This window comes from Pristis pectinata, chromosome 23, assembly GCF_009764475.1.
Source record: "Pristis pectinata isolate sPriPec2 chromosome 23, sPriPec2.1.pri, whole genome shotgun sequence".
NCBI lineage: Eukaryota > Metazoa > Chordata > Chondrichthyes > Rhinopristiformes > Pristidae > Pristis > Pristis pectinata.
The window spans coordinates 28727443-28745815 of record NC_067427.1 but is presented as its reverse complement, the minus strand read 5'-3'; the positions used below and the strand labels follow the sequence as shown (position 1 = coordinate 28745815).

The following is an 18373-nucleotide window of genomic DNA, read 5'->3' as shown; positions in this document are numbered from 1 at the left end:
CGTTAACCCCAAAACTAAACTCTTCGTGTGTGTGTGTGACAAAGTCCAAAACTCCCAGTTCCGGAATGGTTCTTAAAGTTCAGTTCCGCAAGCCATAAGGTGAAACATGAGCAAGGGCTTCTTCAACAACCACCGTTGTCTGAAGATAAGATGTAGATGTAGAAAAACATAGAGAGAGTACATACGAAATCCAAATGTTCCACGATGGAACCCAAACGACACTTCAGTGTTTACTCGGTAGTGACTTCCTCACCCCGAAAGCATCCGAACCGTGGTCGTCCACACACAAATACCTGTTTCCTTCTACAGGTCAGCAACAAAGTGAACTCCACCGGATTACTTCCAACTTCCATACATGGATTTCAGTGGCAAACACAGTTATTGTTTCTCATCCATCGATAGAGAAAACAAGCAGGCTGGTGTCTCTCTCCCTTCTCTCTCTCTCTCTCCTTCTTCTTCTAACCTCTTCAACAACGTCATTACGTCCTTTATCTTCTATTGACGTAAGCACGCCCCACACACACATACACACACACTCTCTATCTTAAAGGGACTTTCACTGAGTCCGTAACACCTCCCACCTAAAAAAAAATTTTTCCCAAGAAAAATTTAACCGCGCATACAGTTAGTAATGTTAATAATTATCATGCTACACAACTACAGACTATCAGATTAGTACAGATACATGTTTCCCATTTAACATCGGGAAAGACAATCAGCAATCACATTATCTTTGCCTTTAATGTGAGTTATCATGAGATCAAACTCTTGCAAAATTAAACTCCAGTTTAACAGCCTTCTGTTCTTGTTTTTGACTCGGCTCAGAAACACCAGTGGGTTATGATCTGTATATACAGTCAATGGTTTCTGAGCGGTGCAAACATATACACTGAAATGTTGCAAGGCTAAAACAAGCGACAGTAATTCTTTCTCTATGGTGGAATAATTCTTTTGATGCTCATTAAATTTCTTTGAAAAGTAAGCTACAGGATGGTCAATATCATCAAGGTCACCCTTCTGAAACAACACAGCTCCTTCAGCTTCATCACTGGCATCTACTGCTAATGAAAATGGCTTTTCAAAGTCAGGTGTTTTGAGCACAGGATGGTAGCATAAAATGGCTTTCAGTTTCTCAAATGCTTCTTGACAAGAATCTGTCCAAACAAACTTTACTCCCTTCTTCAGAAGATTAGTTAGGGGAAGAGCAATATCAGCAAAATTTTTACAAAATTTTCGATAATATCCAACCATTCCCAAAAATCTTTTAACAGTCCTCGTACCTGTGGGAATAGGGAACTCAGATATTGCTTGAACTTTTGCCTGAACAGGAGCTTGCTTGCCTTGACCTACAACATAACCAAGATACGTCACAGTGGCATGGCCAAATTCACTTTTAGCCAAGTTAACTGTAAGGTTAGCCTTGGAAAGTCTTTCAAACAACCTTTCTAACGCAGAGATGTGATCTTCCCAAGTATCATTCCCAGTCACTAAGTCATCAATGTAGGCATCTGTATGTTTTAACCCATGAATCACTGAATTAATCATTCTTTGAAATGTTGCCGGAGCATTTTTCATTCCAAATGGCAAAACATTGTATTCATACAATCCAGAAGGGGTTACAAAGGCTGAAATTTCCCTTCCTCTATCTGTTAATGGAACACACCAGTACCCTTTTAATAGGTCAATCTGTGTAAGAAATTTTGCCTTTCCCACTCTGTCTATGCAATCATCCACCCTAGGAATAGGGTAAGCATCAGACTTTGTTACAGCATTCACTTTCCTGTAATCTGTGCAAAATCTAACAGTTCCATTAGGTTTAGGTACAATAACACAGGGCGAACTCCAATTTGAAGTAGAATGTCTAATAATATCATTTTCCAACATGTATTTTATTTCCTGATCAACAAGTTTACTTTTTTCCACATTCATTCGATATGGGTGTTGTTTGATTGGTTTTGCATCCCCAACATCAACATCATGGGTAATTATCGATGTTCTGTTTGGAACATCTGGGAACAGATTTTTAAATTTTAAAATTAATTCTCTCATCTGTTGTTTTTGTGAAACTTGTAAATGGTCCAACTTCGTTTCAAGGTTCTCCATGATATTTTGGTTTTTTAGTTTCGATGGAACAATATTTGGTCTAAATTGGCCTTCCTCAACATCAACATCAGGCATTCTAGAAACAACCTTTACACCATCCACCAAGGCCACAACTGAATCCCTCTCATAATAAGGTTTTAACATGTTTACATGACAGAGTTGTGTTTTCTTGCGTCTATCTGGTGTTTTGATTATATATGTTAGATCAGTCACTCGAGATTCAATAACATAGGGTCCAGAAAAACGAGATTGCAAGGGATTATTTTGGCTAGGGAAAAATACCAACACCTTTTGTCCCACTGCAAATGTCCTAGGCCGAGCACGTCTATCAAAATATGTCTTCATTCTTATCTGGCTAGTTTTCAAATTCTCTCTCGCTAGCTGGCAGACTCTCTCCAACCAAGTTTTAAATTTTTGGACATAGTCCAACAGACTCAAGTGAACTTCCTCATTAACCCATTGCTCTCTTAACAACTCCAAAGGTCCTCTCACCCTATGTCCAAATACAAGCTCAAATGGACTAAATCCTATTGACTCCTGGATTGATTCTCTAACGGCAAACAAAAGTAAATGGATACCTTCGTCCCAATCCTTGGTGTTTTCAAAGCAATACGTCTTCAGCATATTTTTGAGAGTAGAATGAAATCTCTCCAGAGCTCCTTGAGATTCTGGGTGATATGCAGATGATACAATCTGCTTTGCTCCCAGCTCATAGACTATTTGTTGAAAAATTTTTGACATAAAATTACTACCTTGATCAGATTGGATTTCTTTTGGCAAACCAAACAAGGTAAAAAATTTTACAAGAGCCTTTGACACCGTCTTGGCCTTAATATTTCTAAGGGGTATTGCCTCTGGAAATCTAGAAGTGGCACACATGATGGTTAACAAATACTGATTTCCAGTCTTAGACTTTGGTAAGGGGCCAACACAGTCCACAATCACCTTCGAAAAGGGTTCCCCAAAAGCAGGAATTGGCTTCAAAGGAGCCACAGGGGGTTTTTGATTTGGTTTACCTACCATCTGACATGTGTGGCAGGTTCAACAAAACATCACCACATCTTTACTCAAACCAGGCCAATAGAATTGTTTCAAGATCTTCCCTACAGTTTTATTCACACCAAAATGACCACCCAAAGGCATACTGTGGGCCAGGTTTAAAATCTCATCCCTATAAACCTTTGGAACAACAACCTGATGAATAACTTCCCATTCCTCATTAACAGGAACATGAGGAGGTCTCCATTTCCTCATTAACACTCCATTTTTGACATAATATCCCATTGGCACTTTTTCAATCTCCTCGCATGAGAGTGCTTTTTCTTTCAATTCTGTCAACTCAGGGTCCTTTGTCTGTTCCACCATAAAATCCTTCCTCAACAAAGACAAATCTTTAAATTCAGGCTCACTATAAGGATGTTGATTCTCCAGTGAAGACAGAAAAGTCTCAGATAAGGCATCATAATTTTCTTCCTGTTTAGGACTGTCACAAGGAACCACATCAGACTGCATCGGACTGTCTGTCTTGGCTAATTCTTTAGCTCTAGCTCGAGTCACCGCACATGATGGGTAAACATCTGGATCATTCTCAGACTCATCAATCCTTGGTTTGGTCGTTAACCGTATCACAGGAACAATTTCTCCATCTGCAAGGTCATTTCCCAATAACAAAGAAACTCCTTCCACTGGCAAACTAGGTCTTATCCCTATCTCGACTGGTCCTTCTACGAACTTTGACTTTAAAATCACCCTGTGAAAAGGGACAGACATGGTCTCACCTGTAACGCCTCGTACTAGATTTACTTCACCAGTGTCACTTTCTTCTCCAAAATTTAAAACACTGTCCAGCAAGAGAGATTGACTAGCCCCAGTATCTTTAAGAATTTTCACTGGCACCTGGGGTGACTCATCATTCAGTGAAACAAAACCCTCTGATACATACGAACGGAATTCTTTTCTCACCTCCTCCAACTTTTCCGCTTTTCCCTCTTGCAAGGACTGGTCTTTAACAGCATCTCCTAAACCTTTTTGATTTTTAATTGCCTGAAAGCAAGCATTGGGCACAGCTTCCTTCCTTTTCTTCAAAAGGGCACAATTAGATATCACATGGCCAGGTTTCCTACAGTAATAACAAGTACGCTCAACAGGTTTCTCCAGCCCTGGCTTCTTTTCATCTTTTCCTTTTTGATTACCTCCCAATTTAATCTCTGGTTTACCTGGATTGTCTTTGTAACTCTTTTGAAAGGTTTTAGATTGTCCCCATTTGGATTTATGGGTTAAAGCATAATCATCTGCCAACCTAGCAGTTTCTTGTAAAGTTTCCACTGCCTTTTCATTTAAATATGTTGTTAATTCAGCTGGAACACATCTTTTAAAGTCTTCCACTAGTATCAATTCTGTCAATTTATCATAATCCCCATCTACATTTTTAGCCAGACACCATCGTTCAAAACATATTCTCTTTCCATTGGCAAATTCCATATAAGTCTGATCCGCAGATTTCCTCAAATCTCTGAATTTTTGTCTATAAGCCTCAGGTACCAATTCATAGGCCTTCAAAATAGCTTGTTTTACCTTGGTATAATCAGCTGCATCCTCAGCAGACAAAGCAGAATAAACTTTTTGAGCTTTACCTTTAATCACACTCTGTACCATAAGAGCCCATCCTTCCTTTGGCCAGTTTGAACTCACAGCAACCTTTTCAAAATGTTGGAAATACTGATCAACCTGATCTTCTTCAAAAGGAGGGACTAATCGAACCTCCCTGCTGGCTGAAAAACCATCTTCAGAATCAGATTCCAAACTCCTACGCTTCATTTGTAACTCATGCTGCCTCTGTTTCTCCTTCTCCTCACTATCCAGCTCCATCCTCTTCAATTCCATCTGCTTCATTGCTAGATCAGCCTCTATCTTCATCTGAGTTAGCTTTTGTTCAGTCTCTAATTCCTCTTGTTCGGCCTCTAATCTCTTTTGCTCTCGTTCAGCTTCTAATCTCTTTTGCTCTCGTTCAGCCTTTATCTTTAACTGGGTTTGTTCTCGTTCAGCCTCTATCTTTGCCAGCTGCACCTGTGCCTCAGAAATTGCTATTTCACTGCCAGGAAACTGTTTTAACACTTCCTTCTCAAACACCTTCTTTTCCACATAATGGCCAGCTATCAGTCTCTGAATATCTGCCTTTCTCATAGACTGCTTTACTTCTGTAAGGTTTAGCCTTGTAGCAATCTTTATCAAATCATCCTTTTTCGCCACCTCCAATCCCTTTTGGGTTGGTGACTCCAAAAATGCCTTAATATCCATTGCTGCTGGTTTCTACACACACAAGCCAATTAAAAAGAATTTATCAGGCCTCCCTCAAAAATCTTTGGATTGGATCCCGGATGAATCTCGTTAACCTTGGGAACTATCCCGGATGAGCCCCCAATTTTGTCACGAACCAGCAACAAAAGAAACACACTGAGCATGATTTAGTGTTAAAAACTATTTTATTAATCACTACTTATGATAATACGTAAAATAAAAGTAAAAATGTTAGTATGTTAGAATTCAAAAATGTTAAACCTCGAACGTTAACCCCAAAACTAAACTCTTCGTGTGTGTGTGTGACAAAGTCCAAAACTCCCAGTTCCGGAATGGTTCTTAAAGTTCAGTTCCGCAAGCCATAAGGTGAAACATGAGCAAGGGCTTCTTCAACAACCACCGTTGTCTGAAGATAAGATGTAGATGTAGAAAAACATAGAGAGAGTACATACGAAATCCAAATGTTCCACGATGGAACCCAAACGACACTTCAGTGTTTACTCGGTAGTGACTTCCTCATCCCGAAAGCATCCGAACCGTGGTCGTCCACACACAAATACCTGTTTCCTTCTACAGGTCAGCAACAAAGTGAACTCCACCGGATTACTTCCAACTTCCATACATGGATTTCAGTGGCAAACACAGTTATTGTTTCTCATCCATCGATAGAGAAAACAAGCAGGCTGGTGTCTCTCTCCCTTCTCTCTCTCTCTCCTTCTTCTTCTTCTAACCTCTCCAGCAACGTCATTACGTCCTTTATCTTCTATTGACGTAAGCACGCCCCACACACACATACACACACACTCTCTATCTTAAAGGGACTTTCACTGAGTCCGTAACACTGTGTCTTCTTCTACGCAAACAGATCAAAATATTTATTTAATTTCTCTGCCATTTCCTTATCCCCACTACAACAGTTTTGGGTGTGAGGGACCCACATTAACTGTTGCTTTTTACATATAAATAGAAACTCTTACAATCTTTTTTTTAATGTCCCTAACTCGCTTCCCCTTGTATTTTATTCTCTTGTTCCTTATCAGTCAAGGGTGCCTGTCCCCCTGGCCATTCCTTTTTCTCTCCTCTACCTTCAGGAGCCTGAAAGACCGGACGACCAGACTCAAGAGCAGCAGCTTCCCCACTGCTGTCAGACTTTCACACCTCTGTCACACCTCCTTCCCAGTGGTGCTGCCACGTTCTTGAACCCTTAATTCTACTTCTTCCGTTATTGTCACTTTAGCATTTCGTTTTGCACTACTTCAGACTGCACTGCAATCATTGCACCACTCTGTTGTTTTGCCCTCGTCACTGTATTTAAGATTTAAGATTTGTTTATTAGTCACATGTACATTGAAACACACAGTGAAATGCATCTTTGAGCAGTGTGCTGGGGGCAGCCCGCAAGTGTCGCCACGCTTCCGGCGCCAACATAGCATGCCCACAACTTCCTAACCTGTACGTCTTTGGAATGTGGGAGGAAACCGGAGCATCCGGAGGAAACCCACGCAGACACGGGGAGCACGTACAAACTCCTTACAGACAGCGGCCAGAATTGAACCTGGGTCACTGGTGCTGTAAAGCATTATGCTAACCACTACACTACCGTGCCTGCATTATTACCATGTGTACTGCTTACTCTGTGAGCTTCATGCGAGCAAGGAGTTTCATTGCACCCTGGTGTGTATGACGATAATAATCTGAGTCTGAATCTGCTTTGGTCTTTCTTTGCTGAATTTTGAACTTTTGCTAATCCTCAAGTTTACTGGACCCTTTGCCAACTTCATCCACCTTCTCTTTTGATCTAATATCACCTTTGACTTCTCTTATCAGCCAAGGCCACACTTTCTAAGAGGAAAGTTTCAGTCCATAATAAATCAGATCGTTGTATACAAACCACAGAGGTGGTCAACGCAGATCCTGAACACTGGTGTGAAGAGACCAGGAGAAAAGTAGCAGAGATATTAAAAGACGATTTTTCATCAGCCTCAACATTTAAATGCAATAGGTTATTGGAAACCAAAATTCTGGGGAGAGGAAGAATTTAGTTTGGCTGGGGGAAGCGGTTGGTCAGGTGATGTAGATGAGCACTAGGAATGTGAAGCTGTGTGTGGCACTGCGTTCTGTGCAAGAGAGTGAGTGCTAATTCACGCTGTGGGTCTCGCCTGTGCAATCAGCAGCTTTAGATGGTGATCCTCATGTAAAAACATGGGTGCGTTCTGGCTGGCCAAGGCTTCCATATAATTGGCGTGCGACATGGATTGGCACTGGGTTACAACTTATTATTATATAAATTACTTAGATGAAAGCACCAAAGATAATGACTGTTAACTTTGCTGATGACACAAAATAGGTAGGAAAACAAGTTGTGAAGAGGACATCAGGAGGAGACAAGGGGATATAGATAGGTTAAATGAGTGGGCAAAGATCTGGCAAATGGAGTATAATGTGGGAAAATGCGAAGTGGTTCCTATTGGATAGAAAAATAATAATGAAGAAGGATGGATATTATCTAAATGTGAAGTGATTGAGGAGCTCTGAGATACAGAGGGGTCTGGGCTCCTGGTGCATGATTCACTAAATGATTCAGGTAGAGCAAGAATTACAAAAACTGACGATGTTATTGTTTATTGTGAGGGGAATTAAATATAAAAGAAGTTATGCTTCAGTTTTATAGAGCATTAGTGAGACCATATCTGGAATACTGTGTACAGCATTGGTCTCCTTATTTAAGGAAGGATGTTAATGTGCTGGAAACAGATCAGAGAAGGTGCACTGATACCTGAGATGGGCAGGTTGTCGTACGGGGAAAGGCTGGACAGCTTAGGCTTGTATCTGCTGGACTTTAGAAGAGTGAGAGGGGATTTGATTGAAATATATTGGATCCTGAGGGGTCCTGACAGGGTAGGTGTGGAGTGGATGTTTCCTCTTTTGGGATTACTATTCAAAAATAAAACAGAGATGAGGTGAAATATTTTCTCTCAGATGGCTGTGAGTCTTTGGAACTCTCTATCTCAAGGTGTGGAAGCAGAGTCTTTGAATATTCTTGAGTCAGAAGTCAATGCATTCTTGATAAGCAAGGGTTGAAAGGTTACCACGGGTAGACTAGAATGCAGGGTGGAAGCAGCAATCAGGTCAGTCAGGGTTTTATCAGATGGACAATAGGCCCGATGGTTTGGATGACCTACTCCTGCTCCTAATGTATATCCGTACATAAAGGATGCAGCATATACCTTGTCAAATCATTATTGACTTTAGTGTAGCTGCTGTCAACAGCTCTGGCTCCAGGTCTTAAAGGGCTCCTCTTTGTAAACAGTCAATGCTTCATTCAGGCGAAATCTATCAGGTGGATTTTCCAAGTCCTGTTCATCTTCCACCATGATACCTCAAGGCCGATGCAAGATGGTTCACCCTAATCCCTTTCCATCCAACACTGTCTTCCCCTCCAATCTTCACCACTGGGTCCTGTGGAGAGGCTCCAGCGCCAGTTCTGTGTCTCCTCTGTGTTAGTGAGGTTTGCTGCAAAGATTTCCAGGGTGAAAACAAATCATTTTTGCATTTTGTTTAGCTTATGTTGACGTTACCAGCTCTGCGTCAGGTTGACGTGACGGATTAATTTAAATGTTATTACAGTAAGGCAAAAGTTTTACTCTTCACAAAGGTCATCCACAAAGTTCCTTCAGGTGACCATTTTACTGACAAATGGGATTTAGGGCAGATGAGCGAGGAAGGGCAGCATGGTGTGGGCTGGAGATGCAGGGATTATGCAGGGATTTGATGGGACACCATCTGGAATGTTGTGAACAGGTCTGGTTCCCTGAGGAAGGAGGAACTTGCAATAGCGGTACAGCAAAGGCTCACGAGAAATGATTCCTGGGATCGGGGTGATTAGGGGTTAGGGTGCATTGTCTCATGAGGAGAAAGAGCAAACTGCACCTGAACCCACTAGAGTTTAGAATGAGAGTTGAACTCATTGAAACAAAGTTCCTACACAGCATGTCAGAGTAGAGGGAGGGAAGGGAACGACGTTTCCCCTGGCTGGGGTGTTCAGAACTGGGGTCAAGGACTCACATTAAGGGCTCATCCCTTAAGGACAGAGATGAGAAGAAATTTCTTCGGTGGCGAGTCTCTTGAAATCTCTACCCAGAAGGGCCGTGTCGGCTAAGTCAGGCCCGAGTGAGCCACGTGGAGCCTCCCAGAGTTTGTAGCTCCAGCTGCATCTTCTGTCACGGACAGGTCTTGTTCTGTTCTAAATCGTCACTTTACACCGAGCTTCCCTCCGGCTCACACCCCGGCTCTCCACCCCCATCACCCCACCCTCTCCACACCCTACTTCCATCCCTATCCCCACCCCAATCCTTCACCTTCCACCCCACCCCCACCCCCACCCCCGTCCTCTCCACCCCACCCACCCCTACCCTCTCCACCGCCAACCCTCCACCCTCACCCCGTCCTCTCCACCCCACCCACCCCTACCCTCTCCACCGCCAACCCTCCACCTCCACCCCCTACCCTCTCCGAATCCCACCCACCTCTACCCCCACCCCCACCCCCACCTCCACCTTCCTTCCACCCCCACCCTCTTCACCCCCACCCCCCAAACTCTCCACCACAACCCCACCCTCTCCACCCCACACCCACCCTCCACTCCCCACCCCCTAACTCCCACCTTCCACCCCAACTCCCCACCCCTCCTCCCCTCCACCCCTCAACCTCAGGAGCATCACCTGCCCCTGGGCAAACCCCCTCCGATGACCCCGGCAGGCTTTATGTGCCCGTGTACCTGCTCCGGTAGAGACAGACCTGCCCGTGCTCACTGCACCCCCACCTCCACCCCACGCACCCCCCCCCCCCCCCCAGCCCTCGGACCGGGGGCAGCCGCACTGATGTCCCCGGCCTGTGACTGACGGGGTGAGCCCGGGCCAAGCTGCTCACAGTGAAGCAGCCAAGAGGAGGCGGCTGCCTGAGACGTGATCTCTCCCAGGCTGAAACCAGTGGAACCTGTTCCGCCAGCTCCTCACAGGGAACACAATGCGCTCACCTCCCTGTGTCACAGAGCCTCCGCTTCCAGAAGGATTCCTGCAGCAGACCAGCCGTCCGTTTCAAATAAGGACACTCCGGGTGTCTCTCAGCTGGTGCAAAGTCGGCCGAACATGTCTGGTTAACTTAACTCTGAAGGCTGCGGCTGATGAGAAAGGCTGGAATCCGGGGGCTGGGGATAAACGAGAGACCTGCCGAGCCTGAGTACCTGCGAGTGAAGCTCTCAGCTTTCAGCGGGACAGGATGTAACCGAGCTTTGATTCCATTGTGAGACACGGACTGGTAGTTCCTGCCAAGAGAGAGAGAGAGAGGTGGGGGAGACTCTGGGTGAGCGACCGATCTGTCCAGAGCCACATAAGACGCCGGAGAAAAGCCGCTGTGCGAGCCGGAGTGGGAAGGAAGGGAAGCTTCATGTATTGGTATTGGTTTATTATTGTCACTTGTACCGAGGTACAGTGAAAAGCCTGTCTTACAAACCGATCGTACAGGTCAATTCACTACACAGTGATACGTGTGTGTGTGTGTGTGTGTGTATGTGGCTCAGACCTTGCCACCATGCTGGAAGGAAATGGCTCTGAGTGCGAGTGTGCTGTCTGCTGGAACCCCTACGACAACGCCTTCCGCATGCCCAAGATCCTGGAGTGCAAGCACACCTTCTGCCTGGAGTGCCTGGCCCGCATGAGCCTGGCGTCTGTGCCCGAGATGGAGCCGGGCATGTCCTGCCCCCTGTGCCGCCACCTGACCCCGCTGGGGGCCGGGCAGCTGGTGACCGGCCTCCGCACCAACGTGGAGCTCCTCAGCCGCATGAGGCTGCAGCCCGTCCACGTCTACCTGGACCACGGCCGCCTGTTCTACAAGGGTCCCGGCAAAGCCAGCTTCCTGCTGCGCCGGCCCACCGTCTACACCCTGAGCCTGGACGTGGAGCGGGAGAACGGCCTGCCGCTGCGCACACAAGCGGCGCCAGCACTGGAGGACCGGCTCTCTCAGAACACCATGTGGAAGTGCTGCCAGAGCCCACCCTGCAGAACTGTCACCTACATCACCATTGTCATGTTCGGAATTACAATCATTCTTGTCATCTCCCTCTTCTGGACCAAGAAAATACTGTGGGATCTGGGCTGAGGGAACGAGCTCGCATTTACGTAGCACCTTCCACATCCTCGGGGTGTCTCCAAGTGCCTTCCAGCCAATGGACTACCTGATTTGTGTGTGTGGTTATGTTGTAACGTAGAAAATGGGACAATTAATTTGAAGACCTCACAAATAGAAATGCGGTAATGACTAGGTAATTGGGTTTTAGTTGGTGATTCGGGGACTGAAAGTTGGCTAAATTGCACTGGGGAGAAACTCTTTTATAAATAAAGACAGAAAGTGCTGGAAACTGGTCAGGCAGTACCAAAACCACAAAGGGTTTCAGACCCAGACCATTGACTGTTTCTCTCTCCACAGGTGCTGCCTGACCTGCTGAGTGTTTCCAGCATTTTCTGACTTTCATTTCAGATTTCCAGCATCTGTAGATGTTTTTGATTGTCATTTGTCCTTCTTTCAAATTGTGCGTTGTGAGCTTTTGAACCCACCCAACACCTGCACCTCCAGGAGAATGGCATTCCCTCAGAACTGCACCGGGGCGACCAGGCAGATTTTTTTGGTTCATGTCACCAGAGTGGGAGCTGGAGGCAGAAGCTTCTGATCCGGAGCCGTGACCTGTCCCTGAGGTGCCTGAACAAGTAGAGAATGCTGGTCAGCTCTGCCTCATCCAGGGGCTGAATGGCTCTTCCTCTGGGGAGCGCAGCCCTGACTCTGCATGGGCTCCTGCTTCATAGCTATCTGCAGAGTTCCCATCAATTCCCCCTTCACAGGATATCCCAGGCACACCGGCCGCGGGAAACAAACTGAGCTGATGTGGAGGGTTCGATGTGTCTGAGGCAACAATTGGCTGCAGGAAACATTTGCTGAGACTGTTGGCAATTATGGTTTTACTCTAATACTCAGGAATCAGAAATCCCTCAGCATCACATCCTAGTGTGCGGCCCCTGCCCAGAAAGCAAACTTGTGGTCAGGTCTACACCTGGATCTGAGCCAGAAGTGCAAAGGACACAAACAATATCTCAACAATATTACCACAAACAACCATGTCCAGACTAGGTTACACTTCCCAGACAGGTGAGAGAGTGGTACACGCACTCCCAGACAGGTGAGAGAGTGGTACACGCACTCCCAGACAGGTTGACTGATACCCTACTTATTACAGCATAGAATGAGGACATTCAGCCCACTGGCTCTGTGCTGGCTTCCAGCAGAGTAATCCCACTCCTCATTCCCCTGCAGCCTATTCGTGCTCTCTCACACCCGTCACTCCACTTTGATTCTTTTGTTATCGACTTACACTAGGGGGTAATTTACAGTTGTGATTAACCCATCAGCACATCTGGGATGTGAGAAGAAACTGGAACCACACAGTCACAGGGAGGATGTGCAAACTCCATGCAGACGGTACCGTAGGTCAGGATTGAACCAGGGTCGCTGGAGCTGCAGGACAGCAGTTTTGAGTCTGCATCACTGTGCCACCCTCAACTCCCAGTGGGTGAGAGCCTGTGAAATGACTGGCAGTGAGTGTTCCCAGGCCCTATGTGTCTGGTACACTGATAGCAGCAGGTCAGATTCTAGTGCACTGACTGATAGAAAGTAAGAGTCTGGTTCAGTAACTCCCAGCTAGTGAGGGTTGTACACGAAATAACAGTAGCTATGTGTCTGGGGCACTGACTCCCAGTATCCGTGTGTCTGGGGCACTGACTCCCTGTATCCGTGTGTCTGGGGCACTGACTCCCAGTATCCGTGTGTCTGGGACAGACTCCCAGCACTTGTCTGTCTGCTACACCACATCCTGCAGAGGGACACAGGTCATAGTCCTTGGCAATGTTGAGATTACATTTCTCCAGGTCAGGTACAAGGACACGATGCGCTGCCTCACATTGTGCAACAGGTAAATGGTCGATTCTACTAAGTGGTAGGAACGGAATTGGGACAAATACTTTGACATTTTGTAACGGGTGTGGCATTGAACAAAGCTGCCAAATACTTTTGATAATAGAATCAATGTTTCACTGTTGAGCCTCCGGGACTGTGCCACATGGGCTGTTGACAAGCTGGTCGTCATTGGTTCATTCTTTGATTGACAGGAACGTTCTTCCCTTGGCTACTCATTGCTGTGAGCTGTTTGCACATATTCCTTGTGTCTGTGGGTTTCCTTCGGCTGCTCCGGGTTCCTCCCACATCCCAAAAACGTGCGGGTCAGTGGGTTAATTGGCCGCTCTAAATTGTCCCCTTAGTGTGGGTGAGTGGGAGCTGCTGGGAATATGAGAATAAAATATTAGTGTTAATGGGTGCATGATGGTCGGCACAGAACTGGTGGGCCGAAGGGCCTGTTTCTGTATGTCTAAATAATGCCGTTAATCTTTCATTGCCTGGAAGATTTTGTTATTATCAACCCTTAGGTTGCTATAGAGATATTCCCATTGGTCAGAGGCTGCTGGGTTGGCATACCATCAGATGGGAAAATATCATCATCCACCTTTAACACAAGATCATGATCCACAACAGAAAAGACACCCCTTTCTCAGAGCCCAGAATGTCATTAATCTTCATCATCATAAAATGGGGACTTGTATTTATTTTCTGGCTTCAATGGCCTGAGGCCTTTGAACTGTTGCCACTGTCCAAACTCAAGAACTGCAGCTATAGATTTGAGCAGAGCAAGTTCCCCAAACAGTAATGTGATATCTATGAGATCATCTGCTTTGGTGATACCGAATGAAGTAATAAACATTCTCTGACACACTCCTGACAGATTAGAAAAGCTGCTGGCTTTCCCACCATGATTAACAATTAGTTTCCTTGATCGAGACAGAAACTTCAAATAGAGAAAATAGGTCACTTTACACAATAGTGGCTGGTCATCCATTTCAGCTTTCTGCTCCTATCTTCTCTCCATTTCCTTTGATTCCTTTAACAAGAAGAAATATATTTAATTCCTTCTTGAATAGATGACATGATCTCCACTGCCTTCTATGGCAGAAAATCCCACAGTTCCATCACTATCTGGTTGAAGAAATTTCTCCTGATCTCTAAGTGAACATTCCTTCATTCCTTGTGTCCAACCTCCAGTTCTGGAGCCACCAGAAATAATAAATATCTTATCTGGATCTACTCTGTCTAGGTCTGTAAAACCTTGTAGGTTTCTATGAGATCCCCATCGGTTTAGGCGCAGGTATCTGTGAGATGTCTTAATTAACAACAACGTAAATGAAAATCCAAAATTGAATAAATGCCAGAGATACCTTTGAGGGAAAGGGAACTTTGTACCTGTCAAATACAGGATGGTCCAGTCTAGCTACATATTCAACAGTCCAGGGAAGCTCAGAAAAATGCAAGTTATGTGGACTATATTGTTTTGTATGCCTGCTTGAAGCCCATTTGTACATTTACAGGTGAGAAACGTGTGAAACAAATTAGAAGTTGATGAGCATTTTGGAAGCCATGGCCGGACAAATCCTTTCATTATATGTGAATTAAAAAGAGATGCATACATGTAAGCTGTGCAGGTAGGAACAGGAAGTTGCAAAGGGACTTAAGTGAGCAAAATTGTGGTAGTCAAGGCTCAATGAAGGAAAATATTAACCTGTCTAATTTGTATCCTAAAAGGACAAATTGGAAAATGTTCTGCAAATCTGGGAATCTAAGTATGCAAATCATTGAAAACCAGCAGGAAAAAATAATCAAAAAGGCAATGGTATGTTGGCTTTTACCTCTAGAAAACCAAGGTGAGGAAATGATGCTTTAGTTGTTCATTGGTCATACCACGTCTGGAGTATTCGGGGAATAAACCTCAAAAGTTATATAGTGGCCTTGGAGAGAATGTAGTGTAGATTCACCAGAATGCTCTCCGGCTCAAGAGTTATTACGTGGCCAGGTTGTTTCAGATTCCTTTCTGTTTAGAAGTGAATGGGTGATCCAATTGAGGTGTTTAAAATTATGCTTTAATAGGGGAGATGCAGATAAAATATTTCTTCTGCTGGGGGACTCCAGATCAACAGGGCATAATCTGAAAATGTAGAACTAGGGCATTTAGGAGTGAAATCAGGATACACTTTTTCATGTAAAGCATCATGGAAACCCGACCCATTTCCCCATTGGAACTTCTCATGATTGAGATTCACGGATATTTACTGGACAAGGGAGGACAGAGGGGTAGCAACTGCAGCCAAATTCAGTTGAGATATAAATCAACCATCATCTAATGGGCTGGTGAAAGTGATTTATTGGTATTCGTATTGGTATTTGTTTATTATTGTCACTTGTACCGAGTGACAGTGAAAATTTGTCTTGCATACCGTTCGTAGAGATCAATTCATTACACAGTATATTGGGGTAGTACAGAGTGCATTGAGGCAGTACAGAGTGCATTGGGGTAGTACAGAGTGTATTGGAGTAGTACAGGGTAAAAACAATAACAGGATACAGAGTAAATTGTCACAGCTACAAGGAAGTGCAGTGCAGGTAGACAATAAGGTGCAAAGTCAAACAAGGTCAAGAGTCTACCTCATTGTATAAGGGAACCGTTCAATAAGTCTTATCACAGTGGGGTAGAAGCTGTCCTTGAGCCTGGTGGTATGTGCCCTCAGGCTCCTGTATGTTCTGCCTGATGGGAGAGGAGAGAAGAGAGAATGACCCAGGTGCATAGGGTATTTGATTATGCTGGCTGCTTCACCAAGGCAGCAAGATAGAACTCACAGCAAGAAGATATATCGCTCCTGTGGGAGTTAGATGCCGTTACAATGCACTAATCTTGCATAACTGACAAAATCCCTCATCATCTCTAATAAGAACCATGATTACCCACAGCACCTCTGGGCCGCCTCTCGTTGTTTTCGAATTGTTTGACGGGACCAGCCTGTTCTACTGACAGTGAAAGATACCAGTGATCTTTCTGAATGGACCTAGCCCCTGTCCTAATTAGATGAGCTTTAGAAGCACAGCAGGGAGATCCCCATACCTCCGGATAAGTTCGAAGTGAGCTTTGAGATGGAGCACTGGCCGGTGAGAGTAAATGGGTTTCCTGAAGTGATTTACATTAAAGTAAACCGGACTAATCAATTGAAATGTGTAAGGTTTAAAGTCTGTAAACTCACAACTCTTATTTATAGGATGAGGGAGTGTCATCTAGAGGGGGTAGTCAAGGCCAATGTTAAAGGAGCTGCAGATGGCTGCAGGGCTTCATAAAAGACACACAAAATAACCAGACGTATACTGAGTGTGTACTGACCATTAAGACCCTGTGGACAGACCCTGTCTGTCTATTCAATGCTGTTTGATCTGGATCTTGTGTTTCTCTAATTATTTTTGTCAGACTCCACGTATGTGCTGGTATGTAGACTGTAATAATAGCCCTTTATTTTGAATCTGTAGAACTTTTACCAAAATATTAATTAAAGATACTGAAAACAAACTCATTGTGATGGCAAATGAAGATATTATTAGCTTTGGAAGTCATTGGGCATCGAATGAGGGTAGCTTCTGATCCAATTGACCGTAGTGACATTTTACCCAGGTTTGCACTACATGTCTGGTCCACTAAGATGCCTCAGGTGTTGTATTAAATGGGCAGTTTGAAATAGACTCCAGATAACAAGGGGAGGTAGCATAATCTAAATGCTCCAGTTTCAGAAGGGGGTGGGGCTCAGGGGGAGTTGGATCTGTATATTTTCAAATCTCTGAAAGTGGCAAGTTGATAAGACAGTGAGAAAGCATTACACGATCCTTGCCAATGTAAATAATGATACTAAATCCACCAAGACAAAATCTACACAAATTGAGCATCTGGTCTCAGCCGGAGTTTTGTATATACTGCTCAGCAACACACTTAGGAACATGTAAAGGGCTTGGGAGGAGTACAAATGTTGTTTATCTGGATTTTCCCAGTTATGTGGAGAGAAAATCTTTAGTTATGAGGATCAATTAAATTATGTTCTTTAGAGCTAAGGGGGAAATCTGTTAGAAGCATTTAAATTATGAATGAAAAGCCACTCCCTCTTGCAAAGCAGTGTGTTAAACAGGGAGCTTCTGGATTTTGATTCAGGTGTTGAAGGAATGGTGAGGAGTGCCCACGTTAAGATAGTGCGACTTGGAGAGGAAGTGGGAGGTAATGGTGCTTCCACGCACCTTGTCCGAGGTGTTGGAAGATGTATACCTGGGAGTTGCTGCAATGCATCCCACAGACTGTATGTGTAGCCGCCTCAGTTCACTAATGGAGGACCAACTAGCCCCAACCATAAGGCAACTGACCCCTGCTAATCAGTACCTCAGCCAACTGTGATCTTGACAATGAGTGCAGCAGGGATTAGAGCCAACTCAATCCTGGCCTCATCAAGTGACTACACACACATCTTCCTACAAGAATCACTTAATAGCAAGCGCGAGAACTTGCACTTCCTTCCTATAACCACTGACAGGGATTAAACCTGGAACAGTTTTGTGGGGTTAGGTATAATCTGACTGAAGAATTTAGATAGTCTGGATATATCCAGAATAACAAATACCCAGCTAAGAATCAGTGAGGTTGGACATGAAGCCTGCACTCAATGAACTATACTCTGTGGTCAACAGCTTTGAAACAGGATACCGTGAGGCCCTCTTCATCATTTCAGGTGACTTCAACCAGGGCAACCTCAAGAGTGTGTTACCAAAGTACTACCAGCACATCTCTTGTCCCACCAGGGGCCCTGACACCCTTGACCATTGCTATACAAGCATCAAAGATGCCTTCCAAGCCACCCCTCGCCCTCGCTTTGGTAAATCAGACCACCAGGCTGTGCTCCTTCTCCCTACATACAAACAGAAACTGAAACGGGAGGATCCAGTACAGAGAGTCGTGCAGTGCTGG

At 44.7% G+C, this 18373-nt stretch overlaps 1 protein-coding gene across 1 annotated transcript; it reads left to right on the top strand.

Moving 5' to 3' along the window:
- Positions 1-10438: 10438 nt before the first annotated feature.
- Positions 10439-17085, top strand: LOC127582248 (E3 ubiquitin-protein ligase RNF183-like). The gene has a single exon (XM_052037399.1). The coding sequence runs from the start codon at positions 10990-10992 to the stop codon at positions 11554-11556; it is 567 nt and encodes a 188-aa protein (XP_051893359.1). The 5' UTR covers positions 10439-10989; the 3' UTR covers positions 11557-17085.
- Positions 17086-18373: the final 1288 nt, after the last annotated feature.